This window comes from Anolis sagrei, chromosome 6, assembly GCF_037176765.1.
Source record: "Anolis sagrei isolate rAnoSag1 chromosome 6, rAnoSag1.mat, whole genome shotgun sequence".
Classification (NCBI taxonomy): Eukaryota; Metazoa; Chordata; class Lepidosauria; order Squamata; family Dactyloidae; genus Anolis; species Anolis sagrei.
This window is the reverse complement of record NC_090026.1, coordinates 48,460,165-48,482,529: the sequence shown is the minus strand read 5'-3', so window position 1 is coordinate 48,482,529 and position 22,365 is coordinate 48,460,165. Positions and strand designations below refer to the sequence as shown.

The window sequence follows — 22,365 nt, the reverse complement described above, 5'->3', positions numbered from 1 at the left end:
TGCTGATAAGATAGGATTGTTGTTGTTGTTGTTGTTGTGTGCTTTCAAGTCATTTCAAACTTAGATTGACCCTGAGTGAGGGCCGTGTAAATGACCTTGGAGGGCCGCATCCGGCCCGCGGGCCTTAGTTTGAGGACCCCTGTACTAGATCCTTGGAATGGGAAACCTGTTTTGATGCAGAACTGGAGAGTCTTGGAAAGACTTTTTAAAAAACAAATGTAGGTTCACCTGTATGGTAATGGGGCAAATAAAGGAAAATGCCTTGCTTTATATGGGTCGATGCAGAATATAAGAGTTTCATTTAGCCCTGAGCCTATTTCTTTGTGTCTGAGAGCTCAACCCGCTTCACATAATATAATCAAAGACCATGGCCAGGCATGTAGCCAGGGGGGGAGGGGGGGTGGTCCGCGCGAAGGCCTTACTGGTACATTATTTAAACCGTTATGTTTATTCATATCTTGATCTGATCACCATGCTCAATATATCCCATATGCATGGGGTTATTGGGATAATGATACAAAAGGTTTGCTAGGGTAGATCTTCAACCCCCTCCTCCGAATCAAACTCAGTCCAGTCGCCCCCAAAATCAAACTCAGCACCCCCGAATCAAAATCCTGGCCACGGGCCTGACCATGGCACTGAGCATAAGAAGAGTAAGTTCAAATACACAACACAATCAGCATTTATCATAGTGCAAAATACCTTCAGTAATTGTCCCAATAGCTGAACAGGAGAAACCTTACCAAAGAAAGAATTACCGTAAGAATAACTCCGAGTTCCTCAGGTTTTAGAAACACTACACTTAGGAGAGTGACAATCCTATGCAAGTACAAGTACCTAGATGCACATCCCATTTAATACAGTGAGAGTTGCTCCTGTGTAAACATGCATAGGGCTGGAGTGCACAACAATCAATAAGCTTTCCCAGACATAAATGGCAAGATTGACCACAAATCTAACACCATTTAGAGGCGAACCCTTCAAAAAGACTCTTCCCACCAACAAGCTAAGTGAAACCTAGTTCTGTCCAGATATGTCTCCAATAACATAGTTTCTCTATAGATAAAACTTTGCAAGTTGTCATCATACACAAATCAACAAGAAGAGTTGAACCAAGAAAAGAGGGGGAAAGGATTTTACTTTTCAGTCTTGAGAAATGGCAGTAGGATGCATCTTAAGTGTTTTTCCTTGTAGTATACATTAGGATTAACAGAATTCTGTCGGAATTCAAACCTTAAAACGTTGGCCCTTATTTTATTGATGGCCAGGATTTTAGTAGTCAGGAGCAGCTCTCCTTTAAGAAAAAGAAAGAAAGGAACTGGGCAAACATCGGCAGGTATGTGCGCAGCGTAGCAGGGAACACAAAACGAGAAGGCTTGGCATCTAGCCGGTGGCATTGGCCTGAGCGGAAAACCCCAAATGGTTCCTTCGATGGCGTAGAAACCCCCTCCCCTTTTGCCCAACCTTCAACATTCAGCGTGTGCAATGAAGGTACAATGTGTATCTACAGGAGTGCCCCAAAGCGGCACTGGAGTTAGTCAATATGCAGACAAGGGCACCCTGCTCAGAAGGAGGCCCATATATACAACCCATGTGCAACGGAAATTAGAGTTCTAGTTCTCCCCAGGCTGGAGCGAGTGCTGGACATGGCAGGGTTCCGAGGCGAGCACAGACACAGCACAAAAGTCAATGCCTTCCTTTGCGGTTGTGCTCTTTCTTGCGACGACGCCATCCGCTGTTCCTCTTCCTTACGGCGCGGCCTGGAAGCTTTTAGGAGCCTTGATCCTTGCTACTGTGCGAATGTTAAAAAAGGGTTCAAGTTGTCCATTGCACCAGCAGCTACATACGTTTGTGTGCATGCGCACACCTATACACACACAGATACACACATAAATGCACCTCAAGCACACAGATATTCACAATCGTCTCTCTCTCATACACTCTCTCACACACACACACATTTAAGAAGGCATTCTAAGATGAACCCACACCCACAATAATTTCACAACAAAACAGATATACCTGAGCAAAGCCCCAATACTCCAAAATCACTCAGCCAGGCTTTTGAGTAACCCTCATTCTTGTGCAACCTGCAAACTTGTCTGCTCCTCCCAACAAAAACAAAACCCCTTTGGTCCCAGGAGAAAAAATGCCTTACCTGGTTTGAGTGTCAGTTTGTCAACCATCAGACCTCAATGTGAACAAAGGAACTATAGATCAAAGTACTATTATTTTTCTACATCTATAACCTCAACAGGATTGGGAGGGAATAGCTTTAGTAAATGTGTCAAAGTGTGGCAGGGTAGGTTTGGTCCTTAATCTGTCAGGTATCTTCTATTTTATGAAGTTCTGGAGCTCTAATGGGATAGTATGAAGAAAGGATAAGGGAGAGTCTTAGGAGATGAGATACGCAGGGAGGATATTTTTTGGTCTGCAATTACTAGGGTTTCTTTCACACTACTCAGGTATTGTAATAGGATTCCACTCTATGAATGCATCCTATGAAACCCTGGGAGTTGTAGTTGCAGTTTTCCTCACCAAACTCTAAATCCAAGAGTCCCACAGAACAGATAACTGTTGCGGTAAGTCATAGCAGGACACAACTGTATTCAAAAACTGTATTCAAAAACTGAACTGTATTCAAAAATCCATACAGTTATACACCATTGAGTGTGGTCCAAGCTTGCTGGTTGGCTTACATTACCAGCTGCACATGATAATTAACATTATAAGGTTTTTCTTCATCATGTACAGCTGGTAATGTAGGTCAACCAGCAAGCTTGGACCACACTCGATGGTGTATAACTGTATGGGTTTTTTAATACAGTTCGAGAGTTCTGAGGAGAGCTAAAGGAGAGCTTTTTCTCTGAGGAGATCTATGCTCAAAGGCTTTAATCTGGGGAGCAGCAATGGAGAAGCTATTCTGAAGGAGGCTATGGTGGAATAGCTATTTGCTCAGGGTTTATTTTTGCTCTCTCTTTTGATTTAAGATGAAGATGCCTTCTGTTTCTTACAAGGACTATGTAAGTCTGTTGCGAGGTCTCTTCCAAATCTATGATTCTATATGGTTCCCACCATTCCAGGGGTTTGGCCTATGCATTATGGAGAGATGCCATTCTAACCATGAAACCTGTTATTTTCAGGGACTACATTATGATATGAGCAATTCTTTTTAAGTTGGGCTTTTCCAAAGAGAGCCTCTGATTATTATTATTTTTTGTCATGTCAGGAGTCGCTCCTGTTGTGAGAGAATTGGCCGTCTGCAAGGACGTTGTCCAGGGGATGCCCAGATGTGAAAATACACAATACCTTGGAACGGATAGTATAACACTATGTAACACGATTTTTGTTCCTGGGTCTTAAATGTCATTTCCTAATTGGTTCTATCAAAAAATATGGAAAATGTTTATTAAATTGCAAAAACTTTGTTTTTGCGGGACATCCTGCAGCACATTTTGCTATAGTTTTTCAATGAATATCCCACAGAGTCTCAACCAATTCAATATACTGTATATTCCAGCATATAAGATGACTGGGTGCATAAGACGACCCCCAACTTTTCCAGTTAAAATATAGAGTTTGATATACTCACCGTATAAGATTACCCCTCTTCCAACGCACACCAAATATGATTTTTAAAAGCATCAGATTTGATTTCAGTATGGTAATTTTCCTATGACTGTACCTCCTTCTCTGCCTCTCAGATTTCACACATGTGCACCTTCAGTCTTCAGGAGCGAGATCTGAGAAGCAGAGGAGGAGGTACAGTAATAGGATACAAGGGCGGGCCAGACAGGTAAAAGAGTTGTGCCCCTTCACCTCACTATCGGGACCGCATTAAGTCCACGAATCCTGATGAATGGATTTTCTTCTACCGTACTTGTACAGCATTGCCCTTAATTCTTTCATACAGTCACAACATAGGGCAGGGATGTGGCCACAAAAATGTGGCCATTTTTGTACTTATCACCTCTGGGCCTATGATAGGAACAATTTGGAGTAACCACAGATTCTCCAATCCGGATTGGAAGTTTCCGCACCCGCTCTATAAGATGCCTCCCAGCGTATAAGACTACTCCCACATATAAGACAACTCCCATGCATAAGGCTACTCCAGCATATAAGACGACTCCCGTGTATAAGACGACTCCCGCATATAAGACGACCCCAAACTTTTGAGAGGATTTTCTTGGGTTAAAAAGTAGTCTTATACGCCAGAATATACGGTAGTTTGTGGCAGGCACAAAAACGAAGTTGCTGGAGTATAACAACTACTTTCAAAGTAAGTACCACACAATTAAACAAGGAAACAACACTTTCAAACCAGGAACAGAAAATGTTTCAAATTTTGTTACATAGTGTAATGGAAGGAGTAAGGATTTATACTATTGATCCACTCACTGTTTCTGCTTAACTTCAAAACAGGCCTGCTAGAACACTGCCTTGGTGCAGTTATTGTTTTGCCCCCTAAATCAAGGATGGTTGACTCCTATAGTTGAGCTTCTGAACAGCATCATGGAAATATATTCCTTTTTCAAGGCTTTAGAGACCAAAATATAGAAAGCGAGGGAGTGGGTCTAGTTGGCAAATATGTGGTAGATTCTTTGCTCGTACTAGTCATAAACGTGCATTTCCCTGTGTCACTGCTGTGGCTTGAGAACACTAGAAAAGGTATGGTAGATGACACATGCCTACAATCAGTCTATGAGAACTATAAGGCCTATGAGAACTATAAGTGGCACTGATGCATTGGGGAGGCTGTAATGGAGCGGGGAATGGGTCTGTTGACTACACTCATATCCACATGGTCTCCAAGGCTGAGTTCACTCCAAGGGAAGGAGCAGACAGGGTGTCTTCCAGGCACAGAAGCTGAGGACAGGAACAACGCTGTGCCCCTGGATTGTAACACGGCTTTTTGGTGTATCCAACATGGAACATTCCTTGGTGGGCTTAGCAAAGTGAGGCACAGATGTAGAAACATTAAGGGTAGAAGCAGTATCCTGTTTCGGCCCTGCAACCCCTAGGAAATGGTCTTGAGACGACAAACGGAGCACTCGGCAAGAGAGAAAGGCAGAGGTTGGAGGCAGTCCAGGGGAGTTTCTTCCCATAGTGCAAGGTGGGGCAGGGCAAGGCAGTGCAAAGTTGCCCCCTCCGAAAGGGAGGGCGTCTCTCCTGCCCACATCCATCCAAGAGGCAATGGAAGACTTGGTGGCGTGGGATGTTGGTTATTTGCTGACCAGGAAGAGGAGAGGAAGGCACGTTGACCTTCCTCCCCACCCTATGGCATGAGAATACAGACCCAGCAGCGCAAAGATCAGGGCTATGAGTTGGGGCTAAGCCCCTCCCGACCTGTAACACAGAAGCAAGGGGGCAGTTTAGTGGCAGCGTATGAGTAAGAGAAGATGGCAAAATGGAGGTGATTGCAATGATTCCACAACGAGAATAAAAGAGCCAGGCGTACCCTCTTTCCACCAGAGCTAGGAAATGCTCCTTTGGGCAGGATGACAACCACAACCTCCAAAACCACTTAGCCATTGGACAAGCTGGTTGCGAGATTTTGGAAGTTGTAGTCCAAAAGAGTAATATTTTAACGTAGTCACCCTCATGTTTTAATACATTACTCAAGCACTTGGAGGTATTTCCTCTCTAAAACCACTTATCCGTGATGGCTGCCTTCTTTTCATGTTGCATGTTGCAGTCTTTTCCATGCATGATGACTATGAAGGCACAATTGGTCTTCTAAAATATTTGTGTAGTTAGGCAAAGTGAGGCTGCTGTGACTGAAAACAGGATAGCTGCCTCGAGCATCTTAGAAATGTGAGGAAATGTGGGGAACAAGTTATTGTTGTTGTTATTATTATTACTATTATTAGCTGTACCCACCATGCGTTGCTGTGGCAAACCTTCCCTCCCACTTTTTCCTCCTCCTTTCTTTCACTCCTTCCTTCCCTCCCTCTTTCCTTCCTTCCCTCTTTTTCTTTCTCTTCTTCTTTCTTCCTTCTCTATCTGTTTCTTTTCTCGCTTCCTTTGCTCTTTGGTTCCATCCTTCCTTGTCTCTTTCCTTCCCTCCCTCTTTCTCTCTTTCGTTCCTTCTCTCCTTCCTTCCCTCTTTCACTTTTTTATTTCCTTCTCTCCTTCCTTTCTTCTCTATCTTCCTTTTTTCCTTCCCTCCTTCTTTCCCTCTTCTCTCCTTCCTTTCTTCTCTATCTTCCTTTCTTTCCTTCCTTCTTTCCCTCTTTCTCTCCCTCCTCTCCTACCTCCTCTCCTTCCTTCCCTCTTTCACTTTTTTATTTCTTTCTCTCCTTCCTTTCGTCTCTACCTTTCTTTTTCTTATCTCCTTCCCTCCTTCTTTCCCTCCTTCTTTCCTTCCTTTCTTTCCTTCTTTCTTTCTCTCCTTCACTCCTTCTTTCTCTCCCTTCTCTCCCACCTTCTCGTCTTCCTTCCTTCTCTTTTTCTTTCCTTCTTTCTCTCCTTCCCTCCTTCTTTCCCTCTTTCTCTCCCTCCTTCTCTCCTTCTGTCCTTCTCTACTCTTCTTTCTTCCTTCCTTCTCTCGTTCTTTCCCTCCTTCTCTCCTTCCTTCCCCCTTTCTGTGTATGTGTTTTGTGTGGGTATATACATATATGTGTGTATATATGTGTGTTCGTGTATGTATATGTGGTTTTGCACATGCGTTGCAATTTTTTGGGGGGTTGGCTTTTTAAGTCCCTTCTGCGATGTTTTTCAGTGTTTTTATGAGTGATAGTCATTCATTGGCCTGATAGGTGTATTGTGTCCAAATTTGGTGTCAATTCGTCCAGTGGTTTTTGAGTTAAGCTAATCCCACAAACGAACATTGCATTTTTATTTATATAGATTATGATGATGATGATTATTATTATTATTATTATTTGAAACACAACAAGATGAATCCACAGCAAACAAGATCACTCGGCTAGTTTTTGTATTGGATCACACGTCGGACACTTCCCAAGTGTCTAGGACTATGTGATGTATCGGCAAATAATGCGTGCAGATCCCAGTAAGGTGGCCTTCTGCAGCTGGCAGATGGTAATCTTGTCAGCGCTGATTGTGTTTAAGTGCAGGCCAAGGTCTTTAGGCACTGCACCCAGTGTGCCGATCACTACTGGGACCATCTTTACTGGTTTGTTATATTATTATTATTATTATTATTATTATTATTATTATTATTATTATTAGGCAATCTTTATATGTTGTGTGTGGCCTGCTATGTATCCCAAAGCAGTCTGCTTCCTCTAAATAGAGAGGAAGAGACTAACCCATTACAAACATTAGCCAGGTTTAGATTGAATTGTTTTGTGTGCAGATAATGGGAAAGAATACCATCTTCACCACAGGCTATCCAATGACTTGGGTTGGCCCTTTTAAAGGCACCATTATAACCGTCAACATCGTATGGACTTTACAAAGAATATCCAAAGTGCAATTGTGGATTGTAGAGAATGTACTTGAAACCAAATAGACCATTTTGCACACTGAAAAATCCTGTCTTTGGAAGAGTTAACATTTGTATTACAAATGGAAAAACATTAAAAGATGAACATTCAAACATATTGTTTACCAAGGCATTGAAATCAGCTATGAATTAATTGCATGGCTTTGGTTTCCATATTATTTACGGTAGCTTGCCCAGAAATAACGAATGGGCAAATGTGGAGGCCTGACTGCTTGCTGGTACTTATTTTTAAACTTCATCTTTATCCTCAGGGAGAGGTGCTTATAGATTTTTGTACTTCGGGTGCCTAACTAACTAGGCTAGCCATGGGCATGATACATCTTGAGCTCTTGGGAATGGGGCATGGTTTGCTGTTCTCACCTAGGTGGTAAAACACCCTTTTTATCTTTTGTTTAAAAAGGAGCTTGCTTTTTATAGTATACCAAAACCACACTTTTTTGTGTGTTAGAAGTTACTTGAGAAACTGCAAGTCGCTTCTGGTGTGAGAGAATTGGCTGTCTCCAAGGATGTTGCCCAGGGGATGCCCAGATGTTTTGAAGTTTACCATCCTTGTGGGAGGCGTCTCTCATGTCCCTATATGGGGAGCCGGAGCTGACAGAGGGAGCTCATCCACACTCTCCCCGGATTCGAACCCATGACCTATCAGCACGAGGTCCTCCAGTCCTACCACCACTGCACCACCGGGGGCTCATGTGTTCCATCTAAGGCAGTGGTTCTCAACCTGGGGTCCCGAGATGTTTTTGGCCTTCAACTCCCAGAAATCCTAACAGCTGGTAAACTGGCTGGGATTTCTGGGAGTTGTAGGCCAAAAACATCTGGGGACCCCAGGTTGAGAACCACTGAAGGTCTTGGGGGTACTGTATTGCATTGGCTCCACTCCTTTCTGAAGGTCTGTACCCAGTTGGGGGATACCTGCTTGGACCCGTGGCCTTTGACCTGTGGGTTCCCCCAAGGTTCTATTCTTTCCCCCATGCTTTTTAATATTTACATGAAACCACTGGGCGAGGACATCCGGAGTTTTGGAGTTTGTTGTCATCTCTAAGCAGATGACACGCAACTCTATTACTCCTTTCCACCAAAATCCAAGGAAACCCCTTGGATCCTGGACCAGTGCCTGACCACTGTGATGGGCTGGATGAGGGCCAACAGGTTGAAATTGAATCCTGACAAGACAGAGGTCCTCCAGGTCAGTCGCTTGGTCAAACGAGGTATAGGGTGGCAACCTGTGTTTGATGGGGTTACATTCCCCTTGAAGACACAGATCCACGGTTTGGGGTTCTCCTGGATTCAGCACGGACGCTTGATGCTCAAGTGTCTGCGGTGGCCGGGAGGGCCTTTGCACAGTTAAAACTTGTGTGCCAGCTCCGACCGTACCTCGAGAAGTCTGACTTGACCATAGTGGGCCACGTCTCAAGATTGGACTACTGTAGTGCACTCTATATGGGGCTGCCCTTGAAGATGGTTCGAAAACTACAGCTGGTGCAAAGGTCAGCAGCCAGATTGTTAACTGGAGCAAGTTACAGGGAGCGATCAACCCCCCTGTTCAAACTGCTCCAGTGGCTACCAATAAGTTACCAGAACCAATTCAAGGTGCAGGTTATTACCTATAAAGCTCTAAACAGCTCAGGACCTGCCTATTGGGATTGTGGCGCAGCTGGCTGAGTGCCAGCTGCATTAAGATCATGAGTTCGAAGCCAGCCCGGGTTGGAGTGGGTTTCCAACCAATTGTGTGTAGCCTGTTGTCGACCTTTGCAACCCGAAAGACAGCTGCATCTGTCAATTAGGAAAATAAGGTACCACCTTAAAGTGTGGGGAGGCTAAATTAACTGATTTATGAGGCCATAAAGAAGACTCCAGCAAAGCATTCCAGCGGGGAAGCATGTGGAGAATGCGGAAGTGCTTCATCAGCGTCGCAGATGGACGATGAAAGCGACAGCTCCCCTGGTGGCCAGAAAAAGTTAAATAGCCTCTGTGTATGTCTGTATATGTTTGTATGTCAAAAATTGGCATTGAATGTTTGCCATATATGTGTACACTGTAATCCGCCCTGAGTCCCCTGCGGGGTGAGAAGAGCGGAATATAAAAGCTGTAAATCAATAAATAAATAAATAAATAAATATCTTCGTGACTGCATCCTCCCCTACGAGCCCACATGGTCCTTAAGATATTTGAGGGATGCTCTTCTCTCGCTCCCACCCCCGTCTCAGGCACAGTTGGTTGGGATGAGAGAAAGGGCATTCTCAGTGGTGGCCCCTCATCCCTGAAACTCCTTCCCCAGGGAGATTAGGCTGGCACCCTCCCTACCCACATTCCATAAGGAATTAAAGATGTGGATGTTTCGTTGTGCATTTGACTGCTATGACAAATTTGTGCATTTGACTACTATGACAAATGATCTATATCGTGACCTGAATCATGACCTGAATCTGAATTCCTATATTACATTACTATATATACATATATTTAAGCTGAACTGATCCTGTTTAATTGCTCTGTTTCCATCCTATTTCCTATGCTATTATATGTTTCCATCCACTTTACTGAACCACCTTATCCTTTAACCAGTTCTCATAGTGGTCCTCTTCCCCCCCCCCCCCTCCAAAATTAGTTTGCTGTTGCTTTTGATGCTTGTTTATTATTGTTATATTGTTTTATGCTGTTTTCATTTGTTATTGTTTTGTGTTTTAATTGTATTTTGCCTTGGGCTTGGCCTCATGTAAGCTGTCCTGAGTTCGTTCGGGGAAATGGAGTCGGGGTAGAAAAATAAAGTTCTTCTTCCAAGAAATATTTGCCACAACTACCTTGAATTGAGACACACATCCCCTCCTCCCCAAACTCTGGCTCTTTTAAATTGCCAAGAAACAAGGAAGCCATGAAATGGGAATGCCAGGGTAGGCCACATTCACAAAATGATAATGTGCAATGGACAGTTAGCAGGGGAGAAGCATGGGTGTAACAACAGGTCATCCATTCACAGAATCAAATGTTCTTCCAATTCACACCAACACGAAATCTCTCTTTGCACACACATTGAAAGAGCCAAGTCTTTGTCTAGAATCATTCTCTATGTACAGCATGGAAGCCCTGATTTCTAGTAGTACCTACTTGCAGTCCGACATGGTAAGAAATTAGGCTTTGTGTACCAGAATTAGACTTAGTGATTGTACGTCCAGTTATATATTAGCCCACTCTCAGATGGGGTTAGAGTAAGGATCTTACAATCTCTAACCTCTGGCCATGCCAGCAGAGGCAATCGGGGATTGCAGTAAAACACCTCCAAAAAGCATCACATTGGTGAAGTCCATTCTCTTGTCCACATGAGTGCACATGCTTCAAAGTATGTTTTGAGTTCTGGAATTCCTAGACCTCCTCTTTTTCTATCCTCGATCATATTCTTAAATAATTTTATTCTTGGTTTTTTTCTTTCGCCAAATGAAATTCATCATATCTTTGTTCCATTCCTTTAACATTTTTTGATTCCTTATTATTGGTAAATTTTGGAAAAGAAAGATCAGTTTTGGTAATATTTTCATCTTCGCCGTCACAATTCTCCCCAATAAACTTAAGCTTAGACTTTTCCAGTTTTCCAAATATTTTCTTATTTTCTTCCATGTCTCTATATAATTGTTTTGTAGCAGGTATAATTTTTTTGTTATCAATATAATCCTTAGATATTTTTTTCAATTTTTATCTTCCATATTTCCTCTATTTTTCTTTGTTCTTCACCCGATATATTCTTTGTTAGTGCCTTTGTCTTTTCTATATTTATTTTAAATCCCGATACTGTTCCGAATTCTCTTATTGTTTCTAACCAGTTTCCTAAATTTTCTATAGGGTCTTCTATAATGCAAATTAAATCATCAGCAAATGCTTTGATTTTGTACTCTTGGCCTTGTATTTTTGTGCCCTTTAGTTTTTTTCTCCTCTCTTATTTTGTCCAATAATACTTCCAAAGTTAGGATAAATAACAAAGGTGACAGTGAGCATCCCTGTCTCGTACCTTTCTGAATTTCTAGTTTTTCTGTTTCATACCCATTTATCAATATTTTTGCTTCCTGCTTTTCGTATATAGCATTTATTATATTTTGGAAGTAATAACCGATATCCATTTCTTTCATTAAGAATTTTAAAAAGTTCCAATTTGCATTGTCAAATGCTTTTCCCACATCTATAGCCACTAGCATCACTTTCTTTTGATTTTTGATTTCGTAATATTCAATTAAATTGATAATTGTTCTCACATTTTGACTTTGATTTCTTTTGGGTAAAAAACCTGCTTGATCATCTTTTATTGTCTTACTTAATAATTTCTTCAGTCTTTCTGCAATTATGAAACTAAATATTTTATCATCTAAATTTAATAGATAGTAATTTTTTACTTTTTCTGGATCTGCATTTTCTTTGTGGGTTATGCATAAGTGTTATATTTTTAACAGTTTATTATATGTTTTTATTATTTTAATGCACTATATCTTTTTATTTTATGTTTTTATGTTGTTATGCAGCATTGAATTTCTGCCAATTTGGAAGCCACTATGAGTACTCTTCAGGGTTGAGACAGCGCGGGGTAAAAATACAGTAAATATAATAATAATAATAAAAGTGGTACTGAATGAACTTTTTTTTCAGCTAAGGCAAATACACCTCACATCATTTGCAGCTAGTATAGCTAATGGGAGTTGGAGGCTACTGCTCAACACATCTGGAAGACTCCAGGTTGGAGAAGACTGGACTTATGTAATGTAATGAAATATATGTTCCTGAAGACATATTTCTTCATGTAGGTTTTTTTAATAACATGGGAACCTTGATTACTGATGCAACTACTTTGTTGTTGTTGTGTGCCTTCTAACTTATGGTGACAATACTAGACACTTGTCTAGTAGGCAAGATTTGTTCAGAAAGTATTTGCCTTTGCTTTCCTCTACTATTCTCTGAAATTATACAAGATGGTTTATTGATAGTCATAGGGAGGAAGGAGCAAGCTTGTTTTTTGCTGCCCTGGAGACTAGGATGCGGAACAATGGCTTCAAACCATAAGAAAGGAGATTCCACCTGAACATGAGGAAGAACTTTGGGAAGTCTGACTTGGCCACAGTAGTCCACGCTCTGGTTACATCCTGTATAGAGTACTGCAACGCTCTCTACATGGGGTTGCCTTTGAAGACTGCTCAGAAGCTTCAAATGGTCCAGCGTTCGGCAGCCAGGTTGCTAACAGGAGCGGCACTCAGGGAGCATACGACTCCTCTGTTGCACCAGCTCCACTGGCTGCCAGTTTGCTACCGAGCACAATTCAAAGTCCTGGCGTTAGCCTATAAAGCCCTAAACGGTTCTGGCCCTACTTACCTCTCCGAACGCATCTCCTCCTATGAACCAACTAGGACACTAAGATCATCTGGGGAGGCCCTGCTCTGTCCCGCCTGCATCACAGGCACGCTTGGCGGGGACGAGAGACAGGGCCTTCTCAGTGGTGGCCCCTCGGCTGTGGAACGCCCTGCCTGCAGATATCGGATCGGCCCCCTCCCTGCTGGCGTTCCGGAGGAAAGTGAAGACCTGGCTTTTTGAACAAGCATTCGATTAAACAGTGTAATTGAACATAGGAATATGGAATAATGGATGATAAGACTGGATTCTGATTTTACTGTTGAGGCGCTAATTATTGTTATTCTGATGTTAATGATTTATGTTACAATTGTTTTTAATTGCCCTATACTTGTCTCGTGATGTTTTGTATCAATGTTGTTCACCGTTTTGAGTCGCCTTAGGGCTGAGAAAAGCGGTATATAAATAAAGTAAATAAATAAATAAACTTCCTGACTGTGAGAGCCGTTCAGCATGGAACTCTCTGCCCCAGAGTGTGGTGGATGCTCCTTCTTTGGAGGCTTTTAAGCAGAGGCTGGATGGCCATCTGTCAGGGGTGCTTTGAATGCAATTTTCCTGCTTCTTGGCAGTGGGTTGGGCTGGTTGGCCCATGAGGTCTCTTCCAACTCTATGATTCTATTATATAAGCCATCTTCATGGTCTTTCCTGCGCATGGTGGATCAGGTCTCACCCTCTTCATTACAAAACTTGGGGAAAAGTTTTGGATTGCATACAGTTTTTCCAAATGGAGCATCTTGTGAGTCAAAAAGCAACCTTTCCGGGCTCTGTTCTATTGTGCATGTATATTTACACATAATACATACTTGCTTTCTGACTCATTTCATTTTGGGATTGCAGCTGCTTGAATGGGCTTCTTTGTCCCGTAGTTTTCAGGCTTAACATGTGCAAGACATTCAGTCATATAAATATCTTTCCTTTCTCCCTTCCAAAACCAGCTACTGAATTTGGGAAGTCTCAGCAACAGATTAAATGAAGCTGGTTTGTTTCTTTCCTCATTGTCCATTTTCCCATTCAGAATGGTTTTCCCCAATGGGAGAAGGCTAGGAGGTACCCACATCTTGAGAATAAAGCAGAGGAAGGAGGCCTTAGAAACTGCATGGAGATCCTGGCCTACCTCCAGTTGTTATTCCCAACTTGTGTACACCAATTGAATAAATGGAAGAGATGGCTCAATGAGCTACCACAAAGCCAATGTATTTATTCAGACTGATGCTAATAACAGGACCGAGGCCACTTGCAGCTGAGGAGCATGTGACATTTGAGCCTCATTTCAAAGAACATGCCCCATGGATGGGCTGCCATGTAAGACTGTAACTTCCCAATCTTTAATTCTCCAGCAATTTTGGACTTCTGCTGCCCAAAGTCTCAACCATTGTACTCAATAACAAAGACATCTGGGAGTCAAGTCCTAAATATATGGAGGATCCAAGGTTGAGAACCAACGTTCTAGGCTGCTAATTACACTACATAATGGGACCTGGTAAGACTAATGGAAGACAGTTTGTAGCATGAGCTTTTGATTACTCAGTCTACTTTGTAAGAAGTAAGTTATACTATTATCTGTAATCATAGTGAAGACCCTTTAACCCTCAAGATCAGGGGTCCTCAAACTTTTTAAACAGAGGGCCAGGTCACAGTCCCTCAAACTGTTGGGGGGCCGGATTATAATTTGAGAAAAGCATGAATCATAGAATCATAGAGTTGGAAGAGACCTCATGGGCCATCCAGTCCAACCCCCTGCCAAGAAGCAGGAATACTGCATTCAAATCACCCCTGACAGATGGCCATCCATCCTCTGTTTAAAAGTTTCCAAAGAAGGAGCCTCCGCCACACTCCGGGGCAGAGAGTTCCACTGCTGAACGGCTCTCACAGTCAGGAAGTTCTTCCTAATGTTCAGATGGAATCTCCTCTCTTGTAGTTTGAAGCTATTGTTCCGCGTCCTAGTCTCCAAGGAAGCAGAAAACAAGCTTGCTCCCTCCTCCCTGTGGCTTCCTTTCACATATTTATACATGGCTATCATATCCCCTCTCAGACTTCTCTTCTTCAGGCTAAACATGCCCAGCTCCTTAAGCCGCTCCTCATAGGGCTTGTTCTCCAGACCCTTGATCATTTTAGTCGCCCTCCTCTGGACACATTCCAGCTTGTCAATATCTCTCTTGAATTGTGGTGCCCAGAATTGGACACAATATTCCAGGTGTGATCTAACCAAGGCGGAATAGAGGGGTAGCATTACTTCCCTAGATCTAGACACTATGCTCCTATTGAATTCATATACACACTGCACATATCTTATTTGTAGTGCAAAAAACACTTAAAAACAATAGGTAAAGGTAAAGGTTTGCCCCTGACATGAAGTCCAGTTGTTTCCTACTCTGGGTGTGGTGCTCATCTCCATCTCTAAGCCAAAGAGCCAGCGTTGTCAGTAGACACTTCCAAGGTCATGTGGCCGGCATGACTGCATGGAGCGCCGTTACCTTCCCTACTCTACTCACATTTGCATGTTTTTGAACTGCTAGGTTGGCAGAATAATACAATAATTAAAATTAAGAACAATTTTAACAAATATAAACTTAATAGTATTTCAACGGAAAGTGTGGGCCTGCTTTTGGTTGATGAGATAAGATTGTTGTTGTGTGCTTTCAAATCGGTTCAGACTTAGGTTAACCCTGAGCAAGGGCCGGGTACATGACCTTCGAGGGCCGTATCTGGCCCTCGGACCTTAGTTTGAGGACCCCTGCTCAAGATGCTTTGGCTTACAACTCTCATTCACCTCGCTGAGTACAATCAATGAAAAGGGACAATACAAATTGTAAGCCAAACCAAGGTGGATGGGTGGAAGTGAGGTCCTCACTCTTGTATTAAATATAGGGTCTCTCCATGAGAGCTAACCTGAAATTAAAGGGTTTTTTGAAGTGGTAGCATATGCAGTTTGTTATTGTATTGTCAAAGGCTTTCATGGCCGGAATCACTGGGTTGTTGTAGGTTTTTTCGGGCTATATGGCCATGGTGTAGAAGCATTTTCTCCTGACGTTTCACCTCACTACCTCTGAGGCAAGCATCCTCAGAGGTAGTGAGGTCTGTTGGAACTAGGAAAAAGGGTTTATATATCTATGGAATGACCAGGGTGAGACAAAGGACTCTTGTCTGCTGGAGCTAGGTGTGAATGTTTCAGCAGACCACCTTGATTAGCATATAATGACCTGAGAACGCCTGGAGCAAACTTTTGTTGAGAGGTGATTAGATGTCCAGGCACTCTCAGGCCATTATATGCTAATCAAGGTGGTCAGTTGAAACATTCATACCTAGCTCCAGCAGACAAGAGTCCTTTGTCTCACCCTGGTCATTCCACAGATATATAAACCCTTTTTCCTAGTTCCAACAGACCTCACTACCTCTGAGGATGCTTGCCATAGATGCAGGCGAAACGTCAGGAGAAAATGCCTCTACACCATAGCCATATAGCCCGAAAAAACCTACAACAACCCAGTTTGTTATTGTACTACAACTACCAGTTTCCTAGCCAGCATGGCCAAATTTGGTTGAAGAATTCTGGAAATTATAGTACAAATGTGTAACGTTCCTAACAGTTGGTAAAATTCCATGTTGGTTTTACCACATCAGAAAAGTAATGAGTCAATAACTGAGCCTCAAACAATTGGGTCTCGTAGCATTGGATGAAGGACACCCAGTGAATGATGGAAAATCTTCAGCATCCCATGAGACAAACTCCTCTTGCCATTTGCTCCTATCCCAAACATTCCTCCTCACAACACAAAACAACAGAGGGAATGGAGGATGAAATATTGCTGGTGCTGTTGCTGGCAATATGGACAAACAGGTGGATGGGTAATGTGGAGAAGCGATGGCGTAAGCAAGATCCTCTTTGGAAAGAAGGACTTCTGCTGGGATCTGGTCCTGCCAGCTGCATGAATGCCGCAAGCAAGGGAGAGCAGGGACAATAAGGCGATAAGCAGTTGGTGGTGATGGAGGTGGTGGGTGATGGAGCGATGCTGGTGGTGAGAAGTGATGCTACACGCCCTGCTGAGCCGGGTCGTACCTTCCTCTGCGAATGTTCCTTTGCAAGCCGAAGAGAGAAGGAAAGAGAGAGGGGAAGGGGGTTAGCAGGTCACTCCAGCTGGGAACCTCTTGGCCTAACCATCTCCAAGTCTCTGTGCCACATGCCATGGTCGGCGATGCAAAGTCCCAGCCACGCATGCAAAATCTTCTTACCATCCAGGACAGCTTTGGCGTAGAGAGGTCCTACCACCCCTGTCTTGTGGGGTGTGCCATCACAGCTCCTGCCAGAACTTAAAAGGTGTGCAGGCTTGGAACAGGAGGGGAGGGGGAGGTTTGCTGGCAACGTCAAGAGAGAAGGGGCAGCTTCGCCTTGACCTTCCCTTGTTGAACATTTTCATGGTATCTACGGATAAGCTAGAGGAAAACTGTTTGAATCTGCCAACAGTTTGCGAAACCAAGATGTCTTTCCTAAATAACAAATGGTCATTGTTTCCCTCACGCCTCCATGTTCTTGGAACATTTTTCCTTTGCATAGATTGTTTTTTTTTCTCTAAATTCCTTTATTCCATGGATCTAGCAATCTCTGGCTGACCTTCCCCAACAGAAGAAAAAAGTAAATAGGAAAAAATATTTCCAACTTTACAACTAATCTTTCCCTCAAAGCACACTTTCCTAAACTTGTGACATGTCCTAACATTACAAGTAAAAAAGTCAAAAAATGGGAGAATTCAAAAGTAAACAAATGGTGACATCCAAAGATGATTAATTCCAGAGAAGACGTTGCAGATCAGGAACAAAGGTGATCATTTATTTGGGGTAGAAATTTAAAGGTTTAAACTCCTTCCCTTGCTATCCCCCAAACCTCTCCCTCCTTCCAGTGTCCAGAATAGCAGCAGTGGCTAAGTCAGAAGTGCCTTGCTTTCCAATGCAGGACTGTAGAGAGACAGGCGCTTACAACATACCATACTAGTGATGAATACTATGGAAGAGGGAGATCTTGGGACTTGAGGTGGGATACAATTCACTTTGGAGCTTCCAGATGCTCATGCCTTCACTATTTGTTGGGCACTCTAGAGGATGGCATCGGCTGTGTACTTCACATCCCACTCCACATTCATGCCCACCTTCTCCCACTACCATGAGTCATGCGGCACTCCTCCTTCATCCATGCAAGTGCCATTCCATGCAAAACAATCAAATGGGAAACCCATTCTCTCTAGTTTAGAAGATAACAATCTAACACTACCCTGCCACACCTCCTGAATGCTATCTTTGTCCAATTATCCAACTAAATTAACTTTCTCCTTCAAACAGCCCTATCAGACATTGCTATCTATCACCCAAGCCCAAACTTGCATGGTCCAATATCAAATCATTCTCCCATCTATGGCAAAACCATCAAGTGCTAGAACCTTCAGTTCTTTTCAATTGGTGTGCAGTCAGATCTTCAAAAAAGAAGATCTACTTTTAGGACTACAACTCCCTGAATCTCTCAGCTAGGATGGCCATCATCCAGCCGCCATGTACTCCAAAACGATAACTTTACCAAATTTGCTTACATCTGAAAAGTAGCTGGTCAAACTGGTCCTCAGAGTTTGGGAGAACGCTAGGCTTCCTTCAGAATGGACATAAGGAGGCCAGAGACCATGTTAGATTACTGTCATTTGTTCAGATGCCCCATTATACAGTGTTCCCTCGCCGCTTCGCTTTCTGCGGACTCGCCATATCACGGTCCCCTCCTCCCCCAATCCACTGGGAGGGAAGAGGAAGGAGGAAGAGCAGCCTCCTCCTCCTCACTGCCTGTGCTCCTCCTAGCTTCAGAGGCCCCTTGGCCGCCATTGATGGTGCTGGCAGGCAGGGCTGAGGCCCCAGCCCAGCCTGGCAGCACCATCAACAGTGCCCAAGGGGCCTCCGAGGTTGGCAGGAGCACAGGCAGCAAGGAGGAGGCTCTGCCCACTCGGGGGCAGCCTCCTCCTCCTCGCCGCCTGAAATCCTTCAGAGGCCCCTTGGCCACCGTTTATGCACCAGCCCAGCCTGGCAGTGCCATCAACGGTACCCAAGGGACTCCGATGCCAGAGCAACAGAGGAGGCAACCAGTAGGAGGCTCTGCCCACTCGGCAGCAGCCTCCTCCTTCTCACTGCCTGTGCTACTCCCAGCTTTGGAAGCCCCTTGGGCTCTATTGACGGCACTGCCAGCGCCATCAATGGCATCCAAGGGATCTTCGAAGCCAGCCGGAGCACAAGTGGCAAGGAGGAGGAGGAGGCCGCCGCCGAGTGGGTGGAGCATCCCTATTTCACGGATTTTCACTTATCACGGGGGCTCCTGAAACGAAACCCCCTGCGATAAGTGAGGGAACACTGTACATTTTATGACTGTAATACCGAGAATGTCTCAACTTTGGATGGTAACTAGTCATGCTGGGTTGGGTATTCTATCAGTAAAGGTCCAAAACAAGTAACTTCTCTGAGCTCTGGGACGGGGATGCTAAAAGGAAGAAAGGAGACAGTAATACAAATCCCCAAACCATATTTATGCACACTGCAGTTAGAAACATGGCTGTGTTTAGGGTCTGAATTGAAGCTTCAGGCACTTGCAGATCTGATTGGTAGGAAAGGGTAATATGGAAAGGATTTCCACCTAATACTTCCACACAGAACATGTTCCAACTCTTGCCACAATACCCAAACAGCACCACTGGCTATGGGAGGTAAACTATAGTCAGAGCTTGGGAAAATTAATTTTTGGACTCCAATAATTGCAATTCTCTAATCAGCTTGGAATGTCCATGCTGGTAGCAGAGATGTAGCCCAAAAATTAACCAATTGCTATATACTGATACACGAAAGCTCCAAGAGTTATCACTGAATGCTTGCAGCTGGAAGTACCTGACAAGGAAGAACGTCCTGTTGAGTTTCTAGCTTCCTTCTGCTGACACCCATTCTATTAGAAAGCCTCTTAAGATCCAGGTCATATACTCCATTTACATGTAGCTAAGTCATTCCAATTTAAGCACATCATACACTGCACATTTGAGACAATCAAAGCACATCATTCACTGCATTTTTTTTGTCCCAGTGTTGACTGTTTACGGCAAACACTGAAATGTACCATATCATAGCAAAATCTATGCATTCCACATTCTCCCTCCCCCAAATGTGGTAAATATGTGACTCTTACCACTAAGGGATGCCCTGAGTTTCCTTAACATGCACCATGCAAAATGGATTGAGGGTAACCCTGACAAGTGGGCTTCAAAGCAGACCAGTGGTAAGCACTATAGTTTTGTCTGTATTAGCCACACCTGAGCAAGAGTTGGAGTCAAAAATGGCTTCATAAAACTGACACGCAAACATTTGATGCTTCTTTCCATCTTCCCTAAAACTGCAGCCCAGGTTTGTCACATTTTCTTCCTGCAGCAAACCCTTAATTTTCTGAGGGTGGATACAGACAGACTTATAACAGATTGACCCAGTGACATGGCAATAAACACAACTCCCGTTGCCACATCTCCCTATTAACTCTGAGGAGGAGGATGGTCCTCCAGAAGTACAATTTTAGCCTGGATCTCAGTCAGTCTCCATGTGCTTAAAACAGTTTTCAGACTGTTCTACATATGCACTAAAACTCAAAAGAAACCAGTATAAAAGGGATGTGTAGCTAAATGATGTTTTGCAAAAGTGTGCACTGTATCGGGTTAACAGATAAAAAGCACTGTTCAAAAAGTGCGCTTGAAACCCAATTCTAGACAAAAAAAGGTACATAGTCACATGACTGTATATCTCTGCAGTCATGGAAAGCACGTGACTGCCTCCCTATCTCCTGGTGTGGACTATTCCAGTGCATGTGCGTGTTTTAAAAGCCTGAAACAGCTAGTCAAGGCTGTCAAAAATAGAGCCACAGACACACAAGTAGCTAAATGGAAGCCTAGTTGGAAAGCAATTACTATTAGAAGTCTCTGCAGCAATTCCTTTGATCTTTATGATATGAAACAGCTTGAATTTATATTTCGGTGAGGAGAGAGAATAAGTTAATCTGCTTGTGTGTACGTTGAGATATCCGCATAAGCGCATATACAATCAAGCACATCTGGGTGAGATTTTTTTTAAAAAACTCCTGTCGGATATCTCTCATCCACTTTGCGGATTTGTAAAATCCACTACAAAGGAAGGTGTCATGACTATTTCCTGGACTGTCAGGTCCATCTGGACTTGATGTCAGATCCTGAAATTTTTAAACTCACTTATTTAATCCGAATTTTGATGCTATCTGGAAGCACTCTCTGTAGGGAAAGAAAAGGGAACTGGGCTTCCAACCTACAGGCCAACTGGCTCTCTGTCTCCAAACAAGGACCATTCAAAACAGCAAAGCTTTTGTGGTCCCCAAGTCTTCACTGCACTGCCACAGGAGAAGACTAAGAATCCTAGAAACCACCTTGCAGGTGGCTGGTTTACTCCATAAGTACTTAAAATAGCCTCTTGAAAAATGTGCTTGTATGAATCCACCTTTAGAGAAAACGGCAAAAGCTGAACTAGGGAATGGGTGGGCCGTGCATTGGCTAGGGCCCACTCTTCCCCAGAGCTGAGTGCAGGTGCCAAAAGGGCCCATGGCAAAGGGCACCTGGAGCAGAGCATGCAAGAGAGAGGCCCAAGGCAACACAGCAGTCTGGGAAGCGTGGCATGCGTGTGTCAACGCTGCTTACTTAAATCCCCATCCTGTGCCACCAAGGACGATCGCAGCCACCAAGATGGCTCCAGCAATGGAACCAATAATGATGTTGGTGCCACTGGGACCTATGGAAGAAAAGCAGACAACAGACATCAGGTGTGGCCCACTGACCCAGGAATGCTATTTGACTTAAAAAATTAAAATTGAAGAGCGGTTTGATCTAGTTCAGTGTTTCTCAACCTGGGGGTCGGGACCCCTGGGGGGGGGTCGTGAGGCGGTGTCAGAGGGGTCACCAAAGACCATCAGAAAACACAATGTTTTCTGTTAGTCATGGGGGTTCTGTGTGGGAAGTTTGGCCCCATTCTATTGTTGGTGGAGTTCAGAATGCTCTTTGATTACAGGAGAACAAAAAATCTCAGCAACTACAACTCCCAAATGTCAAGGCCTCTTTCCCCCAAACTCAACTAGTGTTCACATTTGGGTATATTGAGTATTTGTGCCAAGTTTGGTCCAGATCCATAATTGCTTGAGTGCACAGGGCTCTCTGGATGTAGGTGAACTACAACTCCCAAATGTCAAGGTCTATTTTTCCCAAACTGTAGGTGTTTGGAGTTTGTAGGTGAACTACTACTCCAAAACTCAAGGTCAATGTCCACCAAACCCTTCCAGTATTTCCTGTTTGGTCCAATTCCATTGTTGGTGAAATTCAGAATGCTCTTTGATTGTAGGTTAACTACAAATCCCAGCATCTACAATTCCCAAATGACAGAATCAATTCCTTCAACCCCACTACTATTCAGATTTGGATGTATCAGGTATTTGTGCC

At 43.5% G+C, this 22,365-nt stretch overlaps 1 protein-coding gene across 4 annotated transcripts in view; it reads right to left on the bottom strand.

The window, feature by feature from the left end:
• Positions 1-1,107: 1,107 nt before the first annotated feature.
• Positions 1,108-22,365, bottom strand: part of ADAM11 (ADAM metallopeptidase domain 11) — a 141,468-nt gene continuing 120,210 nt past the window's right edge. Inside the window, exons 25-27 of one of the 4 annotated variants that reach the window (XM_060781224.2) lie at positions 21,574-21,664; positions 16,914-16,931; positions 2,819-5,349 (exon numbers count right to left, since the gene is read on the bottom strand). In XM_060781224.2, coding sequence (XP_060637207.2) covers positions 5,334-5,349; positions 16,914-16,931; positions 21,574-21,664 — 125 coding nt within the window. In that variant the 3' untranslated portion in view covers positions 2,819-5,333. Of the gene's footprint in view, positions 1,793-2,818; positions 5,350-16,870; positions 16,932-21,573; positions 21,665-22,365 lie in introns of those variants that run through there. The other 3 variants (XM_060781225.2, XM_060781226.2, XM_060781223.2) reach the window with 3 other exon arrangements.